Source organism: Cyrtonyx montezumae, unplaced genomic scaffold (genome assembly GCF_038088225.1).
Source record: "Cyrtonyx montezumae isolate F1298 unplaced genomic scaffold, pur_monq_1.0 scaffold_8, whole genome shotgun sequence".
Lineage (NCBI taxonomy): Eukaryota > Metazoa > Chordata > Aves > Galliformes > Odontophoridae > Cyrtonyx > Cyrtonyx montezumae.
The window spans coordinates 115,649,025-115,673,540 of NW_027072089.1; the positions used below are offsets into that span (position 1 = coordinate 115,649,025).

Sequence of the window (24,516 nt, forward strand, 5' to 3'; positions counted from 1 at the left end):
CTCTCCGCTGAGTACGTGTGGTAGCTGGAGCCATTCTACAGTGTACCCAGGAGCAGCATGATCCAAAGCAGAGCTGGGGGCTGTTTCAGCATTGCTTATATTTTTGTACTCTGAGCCAAACGGCATGCATAGCTCCAAGCTGCCTGTTGGGTATCTATGGTGTGGTTGCTAGGACAGTTATGAAGACAGCAATTTTGAGTAGTTTTATACAATGTTTTCGATTCTAATCACTGCGCTTCCCTTTTAATATTAAATACCTGTCTCACAATATATACAGGCTAAGTGATTGTTGCTTTTCTAATTTAATGAACATTTATGAGCCTCATCTCCGAGTAGTCTGATCTATCAGGTATTTCTTAAACAACATCTCCATAAAAGCTTCCTAAACTTTGTTTCAGTCTACCACACTGAAAGTTTAGATAAAACTTCATTATAACGGAGGCTGCACTCCAAAGACAAGGCTGCATCAAGTTTGTCAGTGTCTACCTTAACTTTACTATTTAAGCTGAACATTCCATACGCCACTGTTTAGCAAGCACTCCTCAGAGTTATTTTAAAATGCATCAAGTAGTAACAGCAACTTCAAGATCTTGGGCTTGATCCCGTACCCTCAGCAGAATATGATCAATTGTAACAGTGGCAGAATACTAGTTTTAAATCTAGCCAGAACAAAATTTACTTCTGGAATATTAAACTACTACCACAATGTTGTGTGCAAATACCTTACAAAGTATTCCTGTGCCCAGGTTAGGCACACTGCCAACTATTTCAGGAAAGCTAAAATGTTTTTGTGCTGAATGCCAGCTTGCAGAAGGAGCTGCTAGCTCTGTGACCTTTGGCACTTATTGCCCCACCCCAATAGCATCTGAAGCAACATTACTTTGCGTGTATGAAGTTTACATGATCACAGATAGAAAAAACTAATAGGGGCAACATTAACAGCTTTGTGTGGTATTATAGAATGAGATTACCAAAGGCTGACTGTTCAGTGGCATACTGTATTTCCAGTGATTTACACTGAACAAACCATGTTTAAATAACGTATGTACCTCAATTTAAACAAGCAGGACCGTGCTTGATATGAAATGTCAGAGTTTAAAAAATTGCAGCATATTGTTAGTTCACTGATTTTGCAAAAATAATACAATAGAATATCATTGTAAAAATACAAAATTCTCTCTAAGAATGCTCATTTTTTGATATAATGAACCACTGTATGTTTGAATTTATCACTTTGTTTTCCAGAACTTTCCTGTGACAGTGAAATGCCCTTGGAAGTAGGTAGCCTGGCATACAATATTTCCTTATGTTTGCACAATATACAGCATTTCAAAACATAAAAATTAAATGGGAGACAGTTAAGTATTGATGTCTGTAAGAAAATGTGTTACTCACTTGTAGCACTTTTGCCCTAAGTAAGTGAAGACTCTAAGTAAACTGAAAACAAATCTGCAAGACATAAAGTGAGCTGAGGAAGATAGAGAAAAGAGAAACGTCCTTCTGTGAGAAGCTGTCATAATTCTTCTGAGGTAAAATACGAACCCCCACTTTTTATATATAATTTAAAACAATTTAAATCTATCAAGTTACATTGTAATTCTCAGTGCTTGGGGAGACAAGCAATAGGAGAGGAGAATTACATAGTTTATTAATAGAACAATATTTTTTGCAATACATTGTTTCAATGATGATTCAAGTAATAATTTCAAAAATTATCTTTTATTACCAAAATCAGATACAGTGGTGATTTATGAAAAATAAAAATCCATGTGAATTCATGCAGTATCTTTCTGCTTATGTATCACACTGTATTATTTTCTCCTTTAGAAGAGATTTTTTTGTAAATGCGTCTCCCACACAAGAATTTTTCTTTGTTAAATTAACTTCTGCAGCAAATGCAAAATGCTGTATGGAATCTGAAACAAAATAAAACACATTCCTTTCCATGCTATATTCACCTGACTGGGATATCCAACTATAACACTCAAGTTGTTGGCTCATGATCTAAATCACTTTATAGGAAAGAAGAGGTTCCTTTCTACCTGTAAAGGAATTAAAGGAGAAACATCAATCCTGATTTAGTTAACAGTTTTTGCATATATTGTTGGGGGGGGAGTAAGCCAGATGGCTTAGAGAAAGCACATTGAGAGATTATGGAGGTTTTAGGCCTAGAGATTCTACTTTATAGCAGTTTGGTGCCTAACCAGAATATCTGAGGACTATGGTATCAAAAATGCATGTACCACTTGTCAGTGTCTTTGACTGTTGAAAGTTATGCCTGTGAACTGGGGGCATGGTTTTCATTTTCCAGACTGACTGAAAGCGAAGCCCTTCTACAAACCAATGTCCAAATTTCAACAGTTTTTAGAACCTGTCATCTGATTCAAGGGTGAAATTTCAGTATCTACGTAAAGAACTGTTCTCTCATTGCCTGGTCTTGCAGTTCTTCATTTCCTGTTGTTGTGTCAATCTGGTTTTCTATGTTTTATTTCATAACAGGATACACATTTCTCCGTATTCAGCTTGTGATAGAAAAACTGAGGATGCTTTCCATCTTTCATAATGCAATCAGATAGAAGTTAGCCTATATTTAAAATTACTTAATTCAATTAGCCATCAAAAAGCCATCTGTGTTAGAAAAGAGACAAATAAACATGAGGAAAGGAAAGCTGGAAGCTAAAGAAATGCACAGCTGAATGCCAAGAGAGCACGGTCAGTGGCTGACAGGCCTGTGCTCTCATTGCTCTGCTTTCTCTCATTCCTGATCATTTTTAACTACAGGCCCTCATTGCCTATAGTTAAAACTCAGAGCCTCAAAGCCAAAATGTCAAAAATATCCCAGACAATATTATTTTCAGCTCTCTCTTACATGAGAAAGGAATCATAATTACCTGTTAAATATTCTGTTCAGGTTGGAATTTTGTTAGGAGTTGGGAGTCACCTAAGGATCTTTTTTTTTTTTTTGCAGTTTATTCACTTCTTGGCTCAGTAGCAGAGAGCACCAGTTACTTCTTAAACATGAAGCTGTTAGCTGCTTAGGTACTTTCAGGTTTATTAACCCATGTTGATTAGCTCTGTCAAATGTTTAGCTTCACTGAGTGTTTCAATTACACAGTTAAAATATTGTGCAATGTAATATAAAATATAAAAACATAATAGCCTATGCAGCAATTAGAGGTTTTGAAGGAAAACAAAAACAAAACATTAAAAAGAATAGCAGACAATGAGGTCTGCTCCAAAAGTAATGCTTCCTATTTTATTATGTTGGCCCATAATGTCATAAATAGATGTTGGTGGCATAGCAGTGGAGGCTGAACCTTCCCACAATGTTCCTTTACATTTTGTCATTGTGTGGCAGTTGGCAGTAGAGGGGCAGTCTGACTGAGTGGTGTCTGACATGGAAGTGTGTATGATGTGGAAAAGTTTGTACGCATTGGCATTCGTCAATGTTTGCTGAACACTTATGGAGACCAAACGTTGGATGTAAGCATAATGCAAGTTGGACTGTATGAACATTTTTCTAGCAGTGATGCCATTGTAGCAGCTGTGAAACAGTGGATCACTTCAGCTGGTTCAGATTTACATGAGTGCAGCATGCAGGCTGTTACTGACAAAAATGCAGAGGTTATTGTGGTGACTATATCAAAAATGAGAGTTTTGTAGCTGAGGATTTGCTCTGTCGAATGATGTTGTTTTGCTGTTTGTAGCTATTGTAGTTTCCATGGAAATAAATAAGAGGCATTACTTTCAGAGTGACCCACATATACAATACTTTGTAGTACCTAGTAAAGCCTTCCTCAGATATAAAGATTCAGAAGCTAGCTTTTTAATGGATACACATCTTGAAGTTTGATCTTTTGATCATGAATTAGCACTGTTTTGTAATTTGGGACTTTTTGAAATTTTGTTTTCACATATAATTGAGATCATATGGATGCTTGATATATAAACGATGTTGGCAGAATCTCACAATTAAGCAGCATTTTTACTTTTTAATGTTTATGAGAATCATAGCTGTTTTCATCTGAACTGTGTTTTTGTTTGTCTAATAGATGAAGAAATTGAAAGCAAACTGATAACAATTGCCATTACAAATAGCTTCAGGGTTCCTGATAAAATTAGTGTGCTGGAATTGGTGTGCAATGAGATCATTCACAAATGAATATGTAGCCTTGTTTTCTTTATTTCTAAGTTTATTTTTTATTTTATATCCGTATTATAATCCAGACTTTTTTGTTCAAAACAATACTTCTTGTGTGGTAAAACTCAGTAGGTATTTAGCCTCATGCCTACTAGAGGCAATTTTTAATTGTCTTGAAATACAATGCTTGTCATAACCTATTAAAGTTTATGTATTATATATTGTGCAAATACAGTATTGGTTCCTTTAAACACATGCTGAAGTCACAATAGAAAGTAACATTACAGTGGTCAGCTCTTGGGCTTAGAAAATCACATGATGCATGGAGCTTTCTCAGAATGTTATCAATTAAACACATTAAAGGATCAATTGACTGACTTGGCTTTAGAGCTCCTGGTATTTACTGATGGCAGAATATGAATTACACGGCTATTTTGGTTGCCACATGTTTTTACTCAATATATTTACTTTAACAGCTGAAGAAATAAGGATTCTTACACAAAGCTCTTTAATTGCTTTCCTAAATAAATTCTAATTACACACAGTGATTTAATTACATTTTTTCTCATGAATCAACCTGCATTTTAAAATCTGTTCTTCCCAATAATTGATTTGAATTTTTAAAGAAAGACTTCCTGATTAATTGTAAATGCTACTGCAAAATTATTAATATTACCCAATTGATATTTATGATAAACGAATGGAAACTATGATTTTTTTCTACCATTTGATACAACCCCATCTATTCTTTTGAATTTATTTTAACAAATTCTAGTGAATGTTAATAATGCTCTTATTTAGTCATATCATTTGAGTTGGAAGGAGCTTTTAAAGGTTGTCTAGTCCAAGTCCCCTGCAGTGGACAGGCATACTCATAGCCTAGATCAAGTTGTGTGGAGCCCTGTCCAGACTGACCTTGAATGTGTTCATGGATGGGGCTTCCACCATATCTCTGGGTAACCTGTGCCAGTGCATCATCACCTTTATTGTAAAGCACTTCTTCCTTATATCCCATCTAGATCTCCCCTGTTACAGTTTGAAATCATTTCTCCTTATCATGTCACAGGAGACTGTGTGAAAAAGTCTGTCCTCTTCTTTCTTACTGTCCCCTTAAAATACTGAAAGGCCATTATCAGATCTCCCCAGAACCTTCTCTTTTCCAGGCTGAACAGCCCCAGCTCTCTGTTTTTTCTCTAACATACGTTTCTATTGCAGTTTAAGTAAAGATATGTGCTGCAGCATCAAGCTAAGACAAAGAAAATAACTGAGGCTTGAAGACAAGCCTTTATCACACGAAGATTAGGTTTAAAAAAATCAGGAAATCTTTTCTGGTAGTGTCAGATCTGATTAAAGGAAAGGATATATTGAAACCAGTGAGAAATTATTAAAAAAAAAAAAAAGGTAACTGAGAGAATGAGGGTTTTTATGTCCCATCATTGGACTGAAGCTAGTCCATAGATGGTCTCATGTAAAAGACAGCTTGTGTTTTGTTAATGAGCCTTGAAGAGAATGCATAACTCTTACAGTTGTTGGATTGGAAGGCTATTTGAGCCTTTGAAAGGGTACTCAGTAGCAGAAGTTCTCACAAAAGTTCCTAAAGGGTACACTTCAAGACAGTAATAGGAAGTTAATCTTTGTAGTTAATGTGAAGGAGATGTTGTGACTGAGGACACCAGGAGTGTTAAGGGTCAAGGCTGTGGCATGTACATAATACTGTAGACACAGTTCTGTTTCCTGAGTAGATGGGGTTTATGGAACTGGAGCATACGGAGTAAAAGCTGAGGCCAGGAGTGGGCACAAGGGAATACAGTTTGTTACAGACAAAAGAGATATTGAGTTAAAAAAGGAATTAGTGGAAATAGAGTTTGAGATTGCTTCTTTTGTTCAGAGGAAACTTTTAAAGCATGGCCACAAAGAGCCAAACCACACATTCATCTGATCAATACAGGCTGAGGAGATGAACCTTGAATAAGTACTTGTGTACAAAGACATGTGAAGTTAAGAATGCAGCTGTGAAAGTGGAAGAAAATACTAAAGCTGGAAGGAAAAAAGAGAGTAAAAGAGAAAAAGTTCTGCTTTCTAGCTGAAGCACACAGAAGTTTGTTCTTGCTAAATGCCTAATTTACTTGAGCAGCTTGACTAGTTCTTAAATCTGGATAAGGCTTAAAAAGACATACATTCCTTTTTCTTTTACACAAAACTTTATCATTGCAATTCTATAGCCTGCAAGAGCTGATCTTGTAGAGCACTTGTTCAGAATCATATTGGGGGAGTTATCTGTGCTTCATTGTTCTCATTTGAGTAACTCTACCATTTCATGAGTTATTTTTTCTGTAGATACAAATAAAAACACCAGAACCTAACAAAATGAAGCTACTATGTCTCCCTTGAACATAAATGTTATTATAAGACTTTTTTGTTTGTTTTTACAAAAGCACTGTTTTTTAAAAGTCAATTTAAAAATGTGCTGTAGTCTTGAAACTTACATCCAAGATCTGTAGTGATTAAATGCAGTCAATCAGTCTCTCAGAATGAGAATAAATGTTCTACTTTGCTTTCATTTTTGACAGATAGATTTAGAAAATAGCTCAAAAATTTTGTTGAGCTCTCTAAGCTATTCCTGAAACTGTTTTTAATACTATTACCAGGTCGTGTTCTAAAATTGAATCATAGAATGGCCTGGGTTGAAAAGGACCTCAAATATAGAGTCGTTATCCACTAGACCAGGCTGCCCAGAGCCACATCCAGCCTTGCCTTGAATGCTTCCAAGGATGAGGCATCCACAACCTCTCTGGGCAACCTGTACCAGTGCATCACCACCCTCTGAGTGAAAAAACTCCTCCCAATATCTAGCCTGAATCTCCCCTTTCTTAGTTTAAAACTATTCCCCCTTGTCCTATCATTATCAACCCATGTACACAGTCATTTCCCCTCCTGTTTATATGCTCCCTTCAAGTATTTGAAGGCCATGATGAGGTCTCCCCAGTGTCTTCTGTTCTTAAGCCCAGTTCTCTCAACCTTTTCTCAAAGGAGAGGTGCTCCAGCTCTCTGGTCATTTTAGTGGCCTTCCTCTGGACCTGTTCCAAGAACTGATCTTTCTTGTGCTGGGCACCCCAGGCCTGGGTGCAGTACTCCAGATGGGGCCCAGATGGGGCCTCAAAAGAGCTGAGTAGGGGGGGACAATGCCCTCCCTCTCCCTGCTGGCCACCCCTTTTGTAGTGCAGCCCAGGATACAGTTGGCCCTCCGAGCTGCAAGTGCACACTGCTCACTTAAGTTCAGCTTCTCATCCTCCAGGAAACCCAAGTCCTTCTCTGCATAGCTGCTCTCCAGGAGAGATCTTGCTTTAGAGATCCAGCAAGTGAATTATACAGATATTTATTTAATGTTCTATATGATGATTCTTGCATCGCTTGTAAATTATGACAGTAGTACTATCTAGCTGAATATTTATCTTTTGAGGAACACCGAAAAATAAAAACACCCCACACATAGGCAGTCTAGAAGGCACTGATATTTCTTTTAGCCTTCTGTCAATCACCTTCTTTTTTGTCAGAAAGACAAAGGACACTTTCACCATGGAAGTAGCACAGATGTTCCAAATTTTAAAATGAGGAGTAAGTGATGTGAGTGATGTGGTAAGATCGTGTTTAGTCATGCCCAAAGAAACTTTAACAAAGTTGCTTAATCAAATGCCTATCATGAGAAAGTATGAGGGAGATCTGAACTGATCTTTACAGTCAGACAGTTAGGGACATATTTGAAGTTGCAAGTATGCACAAGATGGTCTTAGGATGTTTTGAAAGGAAGCTTTAGTAATAATAATGTAATTGAAAGTCTTGGAGGTGGTAGAACACTGATCTGTTATGCAAATCTGGATGCCATATACCTGAAAGACAACCTTGAGTGCTTATCTCGTAAAAACAGATGTGTTCATAGCTACCGAAATATTTCATCTCTTTAATTTATAATAAAACATCTTAGTTATGGAGTAGCATTAATCCTTATGCTAGAGCAGCACAAGTCGTGTTCCTTTATGTCTGTCTTTAAGCAAGAGATAAGAAGTGAGAGACTGGCTTTAATTAGTTTTTGTTGTTGTTGTTGTTGGTTTTTTACTAAAAGCACAAAGCCAAATGTTTCTTACTTCCCAAGACTTTTATCACTTGGATATATTTTCATTTTGAGTGCCTTTGTTTGTGTATACGGAGGCTATTGTGTTACATGCTTTGCGCTTCTATTAGCAGACAAAAAGAAAGAGAAGCCTGTTTTGGCATACCCTAATTTTTATGTAATAGAATGTCTGTAGGATCTATATTTGTGGTGTAGTTTGACTCTCATAGCCTAAAAGGAACAAGCATCATAAGGTAAGCACATCTTCCCCCTTAAAACTGTGGGGTTTTTTTTAGCGAACCCTATGGTTCTAAGTGCATTATATGTTTGCTGTGTTTAATCTACAAGGCATATTATAGGCTCTCTTCTACCTTCCTGTCACTGGGCTTGTTCTCAAAAGAAATTTTCTTCTAGAACTTGGCTATTAGCTCCTCCAGCTGTGTAACCATTTAATCAGCAGCCATGGGCAGGAGGGACCCCTCCCTCCATGCCATTTGAACTGTGAAGGTTGGGGCCATCACATCATGGTCTATCTATGGGCTACAGAAACCATGTGAGAAAAGTGAGAAAGTGCACGTGATCAATCCATGTTGAAGTTTTGTGCTGTTCCAGTCAAACTTCCAGCAAGTGAGCTATCTTGAGGACTCTCTAGTTGTATCATTAAGATATTTTAACACAGCCATGTGCTCTTTATGTACTGGCTTAAGGCCATGAGTAATGGAGGTCAGTCAAAGAGCTTGAGAATGGAGTTTAGAGCAGGTAACATATTTTAGAAATTGCTGTTGCTTCCTTATGCATTCCAGATTGGGATTCAGTTCATATCCCTATACCTTAGCCATAGCCAGGAGGAGAACATAGATGTGAGATATGAGTCATACCTAAAGGTCACTTGAATATTCTCAAAGAAGTAGAGTTTGAGTGCTGAGATGAAATATATGGGGTGGATATTCAATTCGATGTGTTAAGATATAATTCAAGAATATTTTGAAATTTCAGTGTGTAACTTAAAATGTAAGTCCCTCAAAAAATGAGATGATGCAACCTGAGAACCTCTTGCAAGCAACTTGTTAAGTTTGATGAAGAACATCAGATTAGGGAAATCTACTAATGAACCTCTGGGCAGTCAGTCCTTCTCACTGTGTCTCACTACAAAACACTGTCATTCGAATTGCTTTAAAGCTCCTTTTAAACTGATCTTTCAGAATTTCAAAAGCAGTTATGTATTAGCTTATCTAGAGTAAAATATGGAGGTCTAAAGTTGAATTTCGGTCTTTGTAAAGCCACTGGGCTGCTAATACTGTAGTTCCTTTGGTTTATTTTTCTGTTACCATAAAATGGAATGCGGCCTTTACCCCACTGAACTGATATTATCATCTGAAAAGTTTGGAAGCCACAAGGCTGGGATGTGAACAATAGCACAGCACATGTGTACGCATACTTTGACCCTCAGAATCACTTGGTTTTTATTTCTTCCCCCAAATGAGAAATTTTAATTTTGTTTTTTAATGGCTATGGAGTTTTACTTCTGAATCATCTCAAATTAATTATCTGTAATCAAGAGAAATGTTTCCAATCAATAGTTACTGCTGCCATGCGCTTGCATTTCAGATTATTCACACTCTGTAGTTGTGGAATGAAGATTTTAATGACTGAACAGAACACTTTCATTGAAATGGATCTAATCATGCCCCTGCTTCTTTTGGAGGCAGGATTATATCCATTATGCATAATTTTCTGTATGAAGTTAGCACCTAGAGGAGGAGGAAAAATGTGCTTTTGACTGAGTTCATGGAAAAAAAAGATTTCTTCTGTGCTGATTTTCAGCACTCTCAAGGGATTCAACTGCATCACTCCTTGTTTCTGAAGACCTTCCCATTTAGTTTGAGTCACAGCGATTAAAAGTTGCTCAGTCTTTCTTTATATCTCTGTTAACCACAGTCACAAATTGTAAGTCAAACAGTATGTCACAAATTATGTAAAACCCCATTCTGCATCTTTGTATGCAGAAGTTTGAGATAGCTAAAACATTTAGTGTGTTGTTCTGCATATTAGCAACTTAGATGGTTGCAAACTACTGTGTTCAATTATTTTTTTCTTGAAATAAGCTACAATCTATGTTTTCAATATTATATGGGATAGAAAGGAAAAGCCTATGATTTTGAAATGTATTGTGTTAAATTAACCATAAAATATATACTTTTTGCTCTTATTAGAAATTAATATGAAGAACTGTTGTATTCTTTTCTCTCTTCCAATTAGGTGTTTTTCTTTCTTTTTTATTTTTATTTTTATTATTTTTATTTTTTTCTGGCAAGAATAGCATACTGCTCTAAAAGTAAAGAGAAGCAGTCAGATGTGTGATGTTTACCTATGGGATACCCCATCCCCAGGGACATTCGAGGTCAGGCCAGACCAGGCTCTGGGCAACCTGATCTAGTTGTAGGTTCCCTGTTCATTGCAGGGGAGTTGGACTAGATGACCTTCAAGTGTCCATTCCTGGTCCATTCTGTGATTCTGTGATTATAATTTTATGATTACCCTGATGATCTCATATCTCACTGTGTAGAAATGTGCTACTATGCTCTTTGAAGATTTTCTTTTAACCTGCTGTATATGACACAATTTTCCTATCAGGTAGAGCCTCTGGCATCAATAGTAATATCTCCTGATAGTTAGCAAAGGCGTGTCTTTTGAGGACTGAGAGAGTTGTGTACTTAATCTGAAGGAACTGCTAAACAGACTGGATGAGCTGTACTGGGTTATCGCAACAAAAGGTCAAGAAGAGGCAGGGATCTCCACGGACCTACGAAATTATAAATTTTCTGAGATCAGAATTCATCTAGAGATATTTTCTTTCATTCTAGCATTATGGTATACTTATTGCTGTGTTTTTGCTTCGATGGCGTGTTCCTTTTCTCTCAGTGGTAGTGTAATTACTGAGAAAAAGGTAAAGGATGATGAGTATGAAAATGAATCATGCATTAGAAAATGTCTGGAACGTTTTTGTGTTTTAATTCGAGTAACATGATACCGTTCCATGCCTTCAGAAGTACATCGGAAAGGAAGAACTTTCCACGGAATTGCCTTAGGTTAGTTAGGAAGAAAGGGAAAAATATTTGAATCTGAACTACTGAAGTATCAAAATATAAGCGTTGCTCAACTATAAGGAAAAACTCCCCAAAGAATGAAGTGTCTGAAACTTTCACCTCTGCTGTTTCTTCTTCTCTCCTTTCTGCTGGTTTTCTGTAGCTTCTCTAGGGTTGCTCATCAAGTGACACTGAGCTTAGAAGTGCTGTATTTCTCAGCTTATAATAGGATAAAAATGGCTTAAAGTCTACTTAAACTCTGCTTTTGCTCTGCTACTACCCCATCTGTCAAATCCATTCCTACATAATGCGGTTACTCCACTCTTGGTTGGTGACTGGTGCACTCACAACAGTCTGCAAGGGATTTGAGCGACTTGAGTGTTATGGTTTGCAGAAGGCCAGCACTACTCAACCCGTTTGTCTGTATGCATGTGTGGTGTGGTGGGTCTATGTATTCCTGGCCACCTGCAAGACTGATTGCTACAGCCTCTCAAAATGTGTGCTTACGGACTCTCGCAGTGCATCAGGCAGTAGAAGGTCCACCACATAGACACTGAAAGAAATGCTCTTACATGCTGCTGCTGCTGTGTGGAAGAAGACTTGCATCCCACTCCCACGTTAATTTCTCAGTGCTGTTGGAATGTTCCAGAGCTTTCTGAAACCAGAGGAATGGATTTGGCCACTGCTTCAGCCAACTTCATTCAGCTTTTCAGCAGCTTGCAGTGACGATTCTCAGAGGAGAGTGCCAGTTTTCTGTGCGCTAGGAGCATTTCATTTTTCCTGTGATGATATTAAGAAGCAATTATCCCTTCTCCCTAAAAACTCTTATGGTGTGTTTTGCAAATTTACCAGAGTGATATCTCATAGGACCTGTTAGGTAGAAGAGCAACATTCATTAACATTAATTTCATATTATAGTCTTATTGGGTGTCGTACTGTGTTGAGACCACCTCTAAGAAACCTCAAACACATAATATACTTCCAAATTTGCAGACAACCACACGTGCTGAATGACTTATTTCCCTCCCAGTCACGTGCAGGTGGCAGAATTGGCTGCTAGTTCAAGCATCAGGTAGCTTTCTGAGCAGTGTAGAGGAAAGGTGGTTGATAGCTGGCTGTGGTTGATAACTGGCTGTGCTATCACTGCTGGCATGCTCACTCTTGTCAACAGCTCAGAGCAGATAGTGGTGCTGAATGAAAACTTGTACAAGCTCTGAGGACTGAATATTTGAAACTACTCTTCATAGCAACCTTTTCAGGGAATTTTTGGTCCAGGAATTTTATCAGTTGTTTAGTATGATCCTGCTAACAGTTTTTCTTAAAAGAAAAATAAAGTCTTTGGAGAGGATGAGAACAAGGAAGTACAAAGCCTAGGCAAGTGACAGAGGCATTGGTGCCTAGCTTCTGTCTGCTCCGAGTCTGATCCTCTCTTTTACATGAAAGGAATAAAACCAACCAAGGGTTACAGAAAGCAGCTCTCAGTTGTCCCTCAGGTGCCTGGACTAGCATCTAGACTGGATTTTAGTTGTCATTCCCTAGAGGCATACTCTATCTACTTAAAATAGGTCTCTCTCCACAGGAATTTTAACCCCAGTCCTCCAGAAGTGTGAGGGGGTGGTGATGGACTAATCACACAAAGAACGGAACTGAACCCTGGTCACCTACATGTTGTAGAACATGATAATAGAGATGTTTTAAAACTGCTTATTTGGGAGAATTCTGTGTATTCTGTTCATACTTGAGAAAATAATTAATTTGTTTTATCCAAGTTGTGCTTTTGTTTGTTTCTGTTTTAAACAAAAGAGTGTCATTTACCTTCAGTTTTAAATCTGTAAAGCTTAGGTGAAAAAATACATGCAGTCACACTGGAGACAGACTCCTTACAGACTCCAGAAGAGATCAAGCACTTGTCTATCCTCAGTGTATCCATACCATCATTTTATGCGTTGGTGGCTTTCTATTTTCTTGTGATATAATATTGGAGGTGTGGTTAATAACTAGTGCAAGACAGAGTGGGAGATATGGTACAATGCTACACATCTATGTACGATTTATCTAGATTTGGCTAAACTGTAGTATGCATATGCAACTGTTAAACTGCAGTGAACTAACTCAGACATGTCAGAGTTTATACTATTAGGTACATTATTAACTTGTTTCCGTTAGCACACAGCTTGGTTCCTCCAGTGCTACTCACTTCTCAGTTGTCCACTGCATGGAGCGCACTTAGATTTCTGAACTATTTCTGTTTCTGTCCAGTGATGATGAAGAATACATTGCATTTTCTTAGTTCAGAAAAGAAGCAAGGCTATACATACAAAGGTTGAGTTGTGAACCTGCTGCAGTAACTTTGAACCCAGCTACCTATCTGAACTCAAATGTTAGCTTATTTATGTGTTACTTGAAAGGAAAGCTAAAAATATTCAGAGAAATAGTTTTGTTATCTTTTAGAATGATCTGCATAGCTGTCTGCTTATTGAGGTAAATCGTTGCACTGACATTATGTATGAGATAGCACTTATCAATAGATCCTTTGGCACATGGACTAAAAAATCTGATGCGGGAGCATTTGAAAAAGAAGGGGATTAAGTTGTACTGTTGCACAAATGGAAATTGCCTTTATTTCTGGATGCATGCCACTACATATCTCGAGTAGAAAAAAAAATGCTTCTTCATGAATCTCTGCTGAGATTTGAGTAAACAGAAAACCATTTTATATTGTGAAAAATGTCATAAATCCTCCCAGATCATATTTTAGATTAAGAAAAAATAATAAAAAAAAAAAAAAAAAAAAGAAGAAAATGACAAATAATGAGGTTTTTGAGGCTAGTCTTTCTGCTCGGTTTCTCTGCAGATAAAAGTGTTGGTCTGTGGCATGAGGCAAGCTTTTGGACATGCCAGGTTTGGCCTGAGCATAACAAGCAGCTCTGAGTAGAGATTTATGTTATCAGCAGCTCCTCTTACACTGCCTGAGTGGGTATTGCCATGCTCTTGCCAGAACGCGGGCCCTTCCAACCATTTTCTTTTCTACTCATGCCCTGTGGTGCATCTGCTGTACACACAGGCCCACCCTGTGAAGGGGAGAAGTGGGCATGCTTCATCAAGCCATCATCTGCTGGATTCCGGCATTTTCCATACGATGGCAGGAATGTGAGATACAGCACGAGTGCTGTCTTGCACTGTGGTTTGTCTCTCTCTTTCCCTTTGTCACGCTGAAGTAGTTGAGAGGGAAAAAATTTCTGTAGAAATTCAGTTCTCATTCTTTGTTTATTTGTTGTTGTTTATAAATGTAAATGAGTGTGTTTATGTTGTAGCTATGGGGTGTTTTGCACTGTGTTCTGGGGGGTAGATTTCATTGTAGGTTTATGTATTCCTGATGCATTTGGGTTGAGAGAGAAAGGCACAGCTGTTACTTCACAGCACTGCCTAGGACACATCTATAATGGCAGGCCAGGGGTGGTTGTTGTGTCCTAGGGCTAAGAGACACAGCATGTCTCATGCCCATATGGCAAAGCTCTCTTTTTCCCAAAAGAGGGTGGCCTCATTCAGCCTGCCTCGTGGGAGCAGTTCCTGGCCTGTACTGTCCCCTGAACCATGCCCAGCTATTGTGTGGGAACATGTTAGCTGGCAGGAGCCAAAACTGTGCCAGGGAGCTGTCTCACAATGGAACAGCAAGAGTGAGGGCACGACAGTGCCAGCAATGTTCTGGCCCCCATGCCTCTCCAGGAGCAGATGCAGCTGTATTCACACTGATGTGCCCTAAGTTTAGCCCAGTCTTCAATTCATGTTTTCAGGTTTCCTATCATCTGTATGATCAGGGCTAACATTGCAGCCCTATTCATTTGTAAAAACTGTTCTAACGGCACAGTCAAACAACATTACAGCAAGACAGAGTGCAAGTAATGGAATACAGCTGTTTTATTCTTTTGGAGTGGTACAGTAAAAAGCAGAGGTAATACCTACAGAGATATTTTTGGAGCTAAAAAAAGGAGTCTGTGTTTTTTGAGCTATGCTTAAATTAAACTAGTACATGTGTAAATTGAAATGCGTGTATATGAAGTTACAGCTGGAAAAAAAATCCTAAACACATTGAAGCAAGGAAATGAATCGTGAGGAGAATGTCAATAAATATGCAGATACCCTCACAGTTTCTTAAATAAATGCACATTTGTAAAGTATCACATTGCGTGTTCCAAACACAACTTTAACTCTGTCCCTGTATCCATTTCCAGTCTTATTCTGCCGACCAAAAAACCCCTACTGTACATCAAATAAATTCTGAATGTGAGTTACAACCATCATACAATATGGTTATGTTGGAATACTTTTACTATTTAATAACAGACAAAGTGGATATTTTATTTTAGAATCAAAGTGCTGTTATGTGGATTTATGGTTTATAAGGTTGGCAGTGTTTCTGAGTACTTTCTATTCCAAAGAACATAAATATAAAGTGGTAAAAGTTTTGTTTTTAGCTTATAAATGTAGTTAATCATCTGTTCAAACAATAAAAAAATTCTATTTATTAATGGCCAAGAAACGTTAGGGGTTTTTGGTTTTCCTTTTTTTTTTTTTTATTTATGAGAGACTCATTTAAGTCAAATGGATGAAATGAATAGACAGTGAATATCACAATGGTTTAGGGGGGATCGTAGCACATTAGTTGATCATGTGGAACTTCAGTCATCAAAACTGTTGCTGCCTGAGTCTTATTTAAAGGTCACGGTCTTTTTTTTAATGATTTTGTTGATGAGTGAAAGAACTATTCATGTTTGATCCCGTGCATGCATGGATATGCACTCGCTGAGTAGTGTGCTGAAGTATGTTCTCCTCTTGGAGTTTGCCAAACTGAGCAGTGGGTGGGCAATAATGTGAGCGCTCTTGTGGGCTACATGAGGATTTGTATTGCTCCTTCTTTTCTTACATCCTGCTTTTTATCGTGGTTACAGTATATCTGAACATGTCAGGCAATTAGACATGTGAAGACCTGGTTCTGCTTGATTATTTGACTTCCTGCAACTAATAATGAGGTTTTTGAAAGATTTAGTACTATGCCATTGAATATAAAAGAGGCTTGGAGGCCTGCATGCGCAATGGAGTTAGGTGTGGTAGATTAAATTTGCCCTGGCATCCTTATTGAAGCCTCCCTGTAGGCCCCATCAGGTGTAATCAGCACCATTGCCAGAAATAACACTGCAGTGTCAGAAACATAGGTGTTTCAAGGGTATAGCCAGGAGACTTGAAGTATTCACATATTTGTTTAAGTGTAGATTAATAAAGATCCACAGCATTCTTTTTCTTTCCTGCGTTGTTTAATCCTGTCATCTGAAGTCTTCTTGTATTCTTTGTAAACAATGCTGGCTTCCAAAATTACCTGGAATTACTTAGGAAAAAGTGAAATGTCATTGAAAATATCTGCTTAAATGAACAGTAAAGGCCTAAAAATGAAATACGTGCTTTGTAGGATTCAAAGGAGGGGAAAGAATAATGAAGATGCAACTAAACTATTACCTCAGGAGGTGTTTCCCCTTTACTTTGAACGTGTTCTCTTTCCGTTGCTAAAATTTATTTTACTGTTTGCTTTCTGATGGTTGTACAGAATAGAGTTAAATTATCAAAAGTTAAATAATAATGCACAGACAATGACAGACGCTACCACAGTGATTCCTGCTATGAGAGCAAGTTTTGATTCTCAGAAGGAATGAGCTTATATGATTATCTTGAAATTTCTGGAAGAGTCCACTTCTTCAGGCTTTTTACAGCCCCTTTCCAGTAACTTGATGGCTGTGAGAATAAAGCAAGCTCAGATCCTTTGAAGGTCATCTGGTCCAACTCCCCTGCAATGAGCAGGGCCATCCACAGCTAGATCAAGTTGCCTGCCTCTCCTCGAAAGTCTCCAGGGATGGGGCATCCACCACATCTCTGGGCAACCTGTTCCAGTACATCACCACCAGCATCTGACGTGGAAGTGCATATGTGGCGAAGGTGTAGAATTGAATCCTTCCATGCAGGAAAAAAGGCACCCATTGACATTTGTCACACTTGCTGAAAGTTTATAGAGACCAAAGAGTGGATGTGTGAGCACAGAGAAAGATGAACAGAGCGGGCAGCATTTTCCTAGCAGTGATGCCATCATAGCAGCTGTGAAACAGTGGGTCATCTCCACTCGTACAGATTTTTACAAGTGTGGCATGCAGGCTTGTCACGCTCCAATATAAAGGAGGGATATGAGGTTATTAGATAGTGTGTATACCCAGCATGAGATTAAGAAGCAACGGTTCAAATGTTGGTCTGACCAGTTTATTACAAATATTAACCAGGGAGATGGGGAAGTGGAAAGAGGACACTGTTACCCATAAAGGTGATGGGGAAGGGAAGGTGAGCGATAGGAAAGATAGGAAAGAAGCAAGGGTTTGTACAATGTGGGGAAAGTCAGCAGCCAGGATCCTAGGGGCAGTCCGGTTGCAAGCGGCTCCGAAGGTCCAAGGCAGAAGAGCAGGGGCGGCAGAAGCGGGGAGAACAGCAGCAGCAACGGGCAGCCCTGAGCAGCAAGCAGCTGTCCTGGAGAAGCGGCACCGGGTCAGCACAGGAACAGCGTCAGCCAGCACCGGAGAAGCAGCAAACAGTATCAGCTTGTGAGTTCTCTCCTAAGAGAAGACCTCTCCGGGTAGCAGCGAACAGTGATCAGCTCGTGAGGGTTCAGGTGGTAGAACACCTCGAAGGAGCGGCGAGGTCCAGGAGAAAGCAGCATGTCTCAGGCAGCAGGCCCAGGAGGGAGTGCAGCAGCAGGGATCAGCTCATGAGGTTTCCGATGGAAGAACACCCCATCTCATGGTGGTCGATCCCTCTTTTATCCTCCATTTTTCCTGCCTATGTGACAAATCCCTTGCTAGGATGCCAGGCAAGCATCTCCTGAGATGGTTATCTCCCCACGGAGATGAGTACCACACAAAAGAGTGTTCAGCGGCCATTGAGCTGCAGCTTATCTCTTTCGTTGCCCCAGGACATGCCCATCTGCTTGTCCCTTAGACTAAGGATTTTGCAGCCCTTGCCCAGGACTAGCTTGGACATGTTCGGACATGTTCATCAGCAAACTTTGAGGCAATGGTATAAAATAATAGTCTCTTACAATGCTCTTGACAGACTTAAGGGGGACGAATCCTTACAGGGACCAATCCTGTATGGCAATTCATTGTTCCTGCTACTGACTGATAGTATTTATAATCAGATTATTCAAAGTGTAGTTACTTTAAAACTTGTACATATTCAGATTTATAAAAACTTTTTTTTTTTTTTTTCAGTTTAAAGTAATCTTACAGTGTCACTTTCAGTCTCTCTTGTGAAAGCTGAATTTCTCTCTCTTGCTTCCTTTTATGTTCAAAAACTTAAATAATTTATTGCTGCAAAGGAATGTGTACTGAATCCAGTAACCAGCAGAGGATGTGGAAAGATTTACTGGGAGAAACATTAAGAGCATTCCTGGCCAGGTGCATTTTTTTTCTTTCTTTTTTTTTTTTGTGAAATGGGAAAAAAGATACACACCTCCCGCCAACTTCAGAGATGGCTGGAAGCCCATTTGGAAGACAGAGAGCATGTAGTTGTGCACTGATTCTCAAGACAAACTGAACAAAAAGTGGTGAGGGGGTGCAAAGAGGCAGGCACTGCTGGACAAGGAGAAATATGCTGCGAGATCTTTGTCACAGTGTTTGCAGTCTGAATGGGTGTATGCACATGGTTTCCACTGTCCTTGATACAATAACATGTATCCATGGGAAATGAGGATGGGGAAACCCCTACCAAATGTGAATAGTAGATTCAGAATTCCTCTTTGTACCTTCAGTCCAGGACAAAAGGTACTGGAGAAACAGGTGCACTTCTGCACTCCTTGCTTTGTTGAATTCCCCTGCATTGCATAGCCTGGAGGGGAAGCATTGCTTAGTAAATAGCAGACAATTTTTTAGACCACTAGTAATTAATTTTATTGCATATTAGAATATTTAACATGAGTTTGTGAAGACTGCAGTCTTTGGAGGGGCATAGGTACAAATTGTAACTGCTTAGTTATTTGATGATTTTTAGGGTAAAAATCTGGTCAGATACATATATTTTTTCCAAGAATGATGAAAGAGTCAGATATAAACTAGCTGTTTCTCAGTCTGCCTGTTTACCTCTTTGGCATGCTTACTGGCTTTTACATAAAGAGCAAAGTTAACAAGAGTACTATAATTTATAATTCTATGTAACATATAGTGTTCCAAAGATATCTCTCATCTAATAGTTTTTCCTTCAGCTCCAACTTCTGAGTGTGCTGCTTCCCTTCGTATTAGCAGAAAGAGTAGGTCCTTCCAGCAGCAGCCTTATTCCTTAAAAAGCAGTGATTAATATTATGTTTTTGTATAAGTTGTTGAGGACATTTCCTTTTTCTCTGCTAATCCAAAGTTTTTCAAAAATGTTAACTACAATTTCTTCCTTGATACAGCATCTAAGAGAAATAGTGGTGGAAAAATTTGGAATCAAACTATTCCATCTGTACCCGTTTTATATGTATCCCAATTGTTTTACAAGACCCTAATGATGGAGTTTCTTGCTCTGACCAGTAAAATCAGTTCCTTTGTATTCCCCTTCTGACTTCTAATTTATATCCCAGTTCAAGTTACCCTAAGCCTGATGCTTCCAGTATTATCCACTGTGGATACAGAGAACAGTTCTTGTTTTCTCTTTGTGGTTCACTTTCTGTATTTGAAACTCTTCTAGATGTTCCCTAGAGTTTTGTAGACCTCTCTTCTCCTCTGTTGCTTCACCCAAATTGTTTTCTCCTGGTTTTATAGCCAAGAATATGTCTGTGTCTGACTACACCTATCAGTATTTTCTCAGTGTGCAAATGAAAAATGATATTGGTTGCAAGAGGCCAACCTATTATTGTCATCAGTACAATTAAGAAAACGTGCCAATTAGACAGAGGAATTTTTTCCAGTGTCATCTGGAGTGCTCAGTTTGAAGCCTATCATCAAAGTGGCATTTTATTTTTATTTCCTGTGTAAATTTCTTTATTTGCCTGTCAGAACCAGGCTACTTATTCAGGTTATGGGATACGAAATTCAGTGTTAGCTAATGAAGTCCCAGTGCTTTGAATCTGTGAGTTGCAAGTAGGTTGGAAACTTGAGGTGAGATTCAGTGTGTACTGAAAACATGGGACTTTGATTAAGCTGCTTAATTAAATCATACATTGTGTTTCAATGTTTTCAAGCCCAAAATGTTGACTGCCTTTAAATTTTAAAAGTCAGTTACAAAGAAAGTGCTAGATCAATTTTCTGCTTTCCTTTTCTGTGGATATTTTCTATTAATTCCAACAATTACTATATATTCCTTTCTAAAATTATTTTTAAGTCATTGTGGAGATTGCAAAATTAGTATTGCTACATTGTTGTGTCCTTAGAAAAAGAAGTTAGAAAAGTTTTTCAACTAATAAGTGCAAATAAATGTTTTGACTATTTTTTTTAATTGCGTTCTTATAAATTGTTGTTTACTAATTAATTTGTTGTTTGTTTATTTGTTTTTACTGTATTGCTTCCCCCTTCTTATTGTTTTTCCAGGACTATTTCCCACTTCAGGAGACAGTAAATTCTGCTGCTGCTCTTACCATGGCACTAATAAAGGACAGGAACCCTGAGCTGATTGGCCAGCTTATGATAGCATAAGGCCATAAATCATTCGTTGCTTTTGGGAATGTTTCTTTGTCATCATTCATTTGCCAAAGGTCTTGAATCATTTAATTTCTGATGAAAACTCTGGATTTATGATGTTTACTGTTAAGATCTTCTAACAACGTATTTTTGATACCTAAAATGCAAGCCTGATATTGTGTAGGAAGTGTAAAATGAAAGTAATTCTGAGAGACTCTGGATATGTGCTTAGAAGAAAGATACTGAATCATTTTTTCTGAGGTACTCCTCACTTAAAAAGGTTCACAGAGGATCCCAAAATGTTCACTCTCCATGTAGAACTGTCTTTAACTCAATCACATATTATTTTGCATTACTGGTCTAATCCTTTTGTTCTTTATATGAAATTATTTAACATTTGTTGCTAGATGTATTTAATGAATATTTAATATACAATATAGCCTTACTAGTATCAATGGAAATGCACACTGCAAAAAGTATTTTTTAGGTCAGATCCCTGTGCTCTACGGAAGGAAGGATAACCTTGACACAAAACAATAAAAGATGTACGTGGGAACACTGAAGTGCTATAATCCAGTTTTCTCAATAAGGTGTGCTCTGGCAGCAGTGCTCCTTAGTGCTAAAACTACTTTCAATACCCATGTGCCATCATTCAGAACTAGCTCCAGTGGCTTTCCTGAGTACAGTATTAATCCCTAATAGAAGTTTCCAGGGAGCCTCCACTTCCGTCTGTCTTAAGTCCATCAAGTTTCCCTCTGATTACTGCTGTGCTTTCTTGAGTACAGTCTCATATATAGGCCTAAATAAACTAAAGAATTTATAAAATCCTCATGGATCTTAGATGTGGAACTTGATTTAGCGAGGAAAATGAAATAGGTAGGTCAAGTATGGTGGAGAGTGTCAGTCTCGGTGGCATTCAGGATCAGTCCTTTCCGTGCTAGTAACACCTTGGAAAATTATCTCAAATAAGGCTTCTGATTTCAACTCAGAAATTTGCTTCTCCATTATCCAGCAATGGGTGTGAAAAGTTCTTTCCTGTAGCTCAGCTATATAAGAGGATAGAGGGAGAAAAGTTCTGACTGCTGTTCAACAACCAGACAGTACTGGCTGAAGGACATGCCTGCACTCCCACCAGCTTCCAGTCCTCCTGATGTATGGACAAAACCGTGAGGATAAGATAACCCAGATTTAGGACACCATCCCCCCCCCCCCCCCCCTTTCCCCCAGACCTCTAAATAATTCACTAAAATGCCTTAATAATATCTGCTGAGACACCTCCATTTTAAATTCTTTCTCAAAGCTGACGTTGATTCCAAACCTCCTTCACTGCAGTAGTTGCAGCTGACTGTTCTGTATCCAAAACATTTATTTTCTTCCACTCGGAAATCAACCCAGCACATCTAACAAAACTCTCATGCATCATCTGCTTCCTTCTTTGTTTTTCTCCCATCTAATTTGATTAGTAATTTGTCCTTTTCTGACATTGTACGATGTGGGTGTTTATATCAGCTCAGTTTGTGGCCATTCAATAGTACATGTTTTATTCATATATATCTTCATGCCTGTTCATATGCAGAGTAGGTAAACACGAGGAAATGAAGATTTTATTATTGGTATCCATAATTTAACAGGACATATTTCAAAAATAAGTTTTCTGAATTCACTTAATGAATGTTATGAAGGAATTTGTCTCACAGACCTCTCAAAGATATGATAAAAGATGTTTGACCATATTTTTTGATTCTTTGCTTTCAGACTGAACTATAACCTGTGATGCATTTTTTCCACATTACGATATGCACATGAATTTAGAAAACCCTTTATGTCTTCCATCCACTCTAACATACACATTGAGATGAAATCGTAGCAGTGGATTTTGTGTAAATTATCATTTGCTTGAACAGAGCCTTTTAAGTTGTATTGTTTTACTTAACTCATTATCTTAAAAGGGTTTAAATCCAATTTAAAATGTTATTGCAATGAACTGCTGCAGAGAAAAACGGTGTTCGGATTGCTTATGCTCTTGTGAAAAGAGAACAAATGGTGCTAAACAAAAAGTACATTTCAGGTCCTCAAACATATTTAATACTAAGACCAGTGAAAGATACGAGATTCATTTATGTACAGTTAATCATCACATTACAGACTATTTTTGTTTTGTTTTAGCCATCATTTTAAATGATCTACAAACACTTTTCAGTGTTCATCCATTTTGCAGGAAGCAAATACACTACCAGCAGAACTGCTAAGACACATCATGAAATAGTAGAACTGCAGTTAAAAAAAAAAAAAAAGAAACCAGACTGTGAGTAATGCTATTGTGTATCCAAACCAAAGTTAAATGCTCTCTTGGATGATTGTTAATGCTTACAATGGGAATAAAGATATAAAATGCAATGAAGAAACTGATTGATTGTTTTTTGTCTGCACATAGCCTCTTACAAATAGCTGTATACATGAGAAACTTGGCAGCCTTTTGTACACATATGCTGTTTTGAATTTAGCTAGTGAATCAGTCACCACCCATACTGCTTTGAACATTTGGACAGAGATAACACAGAGTAAATACGAGCACAGACTCTGCCAGCCTTGCTTACCTTACTCCACAAACACTCTATTTAATATTCTGTTAGTAAAGTGTTCATCAGGAAAGAGAATACAGAATCTGGCCCTAAGAATGTTTTCCATAGTTGCAAAGTTAAGTGAATTAGATTTGCATATTGAAACTAACTTGCTTCATGCAGTGCGTGACATGAGTGGATAGAAAGGTTTCTAGCTACCTGCTTTTCTTTAGTTTTCCAGGTTACCTAGCTTGAAAATATGGTCTGGTGGTTCTCTGAAAATGACTGAAGGATTGAAGAGGATTGAATACAGTGGAATAAAAAAGAAAACGACATAAAGAAATGAAGTGGAATGTGACCCTATTGTAATCAGTGGCATAAATCTAGCTGACTTCAAAATACAAAGACTTCAGCTTATCCTGGTAACTAACACAGGCTGTGGAACAAAAAACACTTCTGGAAGCCTTAAAGCCCCTCGTGCATTCAGATTTGCATTTGTACACAACACCAGTGTCTCCTAATCTCTTGTTCTAGGTGCCCCCCAGGCAGAAGCTTCCAAAGAAATGTCTGGTTCTCTATTACTGCTTAGCTCTTTCCAGTGATATGGCAACTCTTCTGTTGGTCACTGGAAACTAGAAGGGTCGTTACTTGTTTGCTCTATTCTCTCTATCTTGTGCAGTTAGTATACTGATCATGGCTTTCTGTTCAGGTTATATTTTCAGGAAGGAAAGCACACTTCCAGATATGTTAAAATGTTTATTATCTCATTTCTCCTTCCTCTTCCTTCTTCTTCTCTTCTGTTTATCCTTCTCTGGAGATGTTCCAGACCCGCCTGGATGCCTACATGAGCAACCTAGGCTAGGGAGTTGCTTTGGCAGGGGGGTGGGATTCGATGATCTCCAGAGTTCCCCTCCAACCCCTACAATTCTGTGATTCT

General features: G+C 38.3%; 1 protein-coding gene across 1 annotated transcript in view; it reads left to right on the forward strand.

Moving 5' to 3' along the window:
* CRPPA (CDP-L-ribitol pyrophosphorylase A) overlaps window positions 1-23,402 on the forward strand; it is a 96,712-nt gene extending 73,310 nt beyond the window's left edge. Inside the window, exon 10 of the mRNA XM_065753246.1 lies at window positions 20,929-23,402. Coding sequence (XP_065609318.1) covers window positions 20,929-21,033 — 105 coding nt within the window. The 3' untranslated portion in view covers window positions 21,034-23,402. The remainder of the gene's footprint in view (window positions 1-20,928) is intronic.
* The last annotated feature ends 1,114 nt before the right edge of the window (window positions 23,403-24,516 follow it).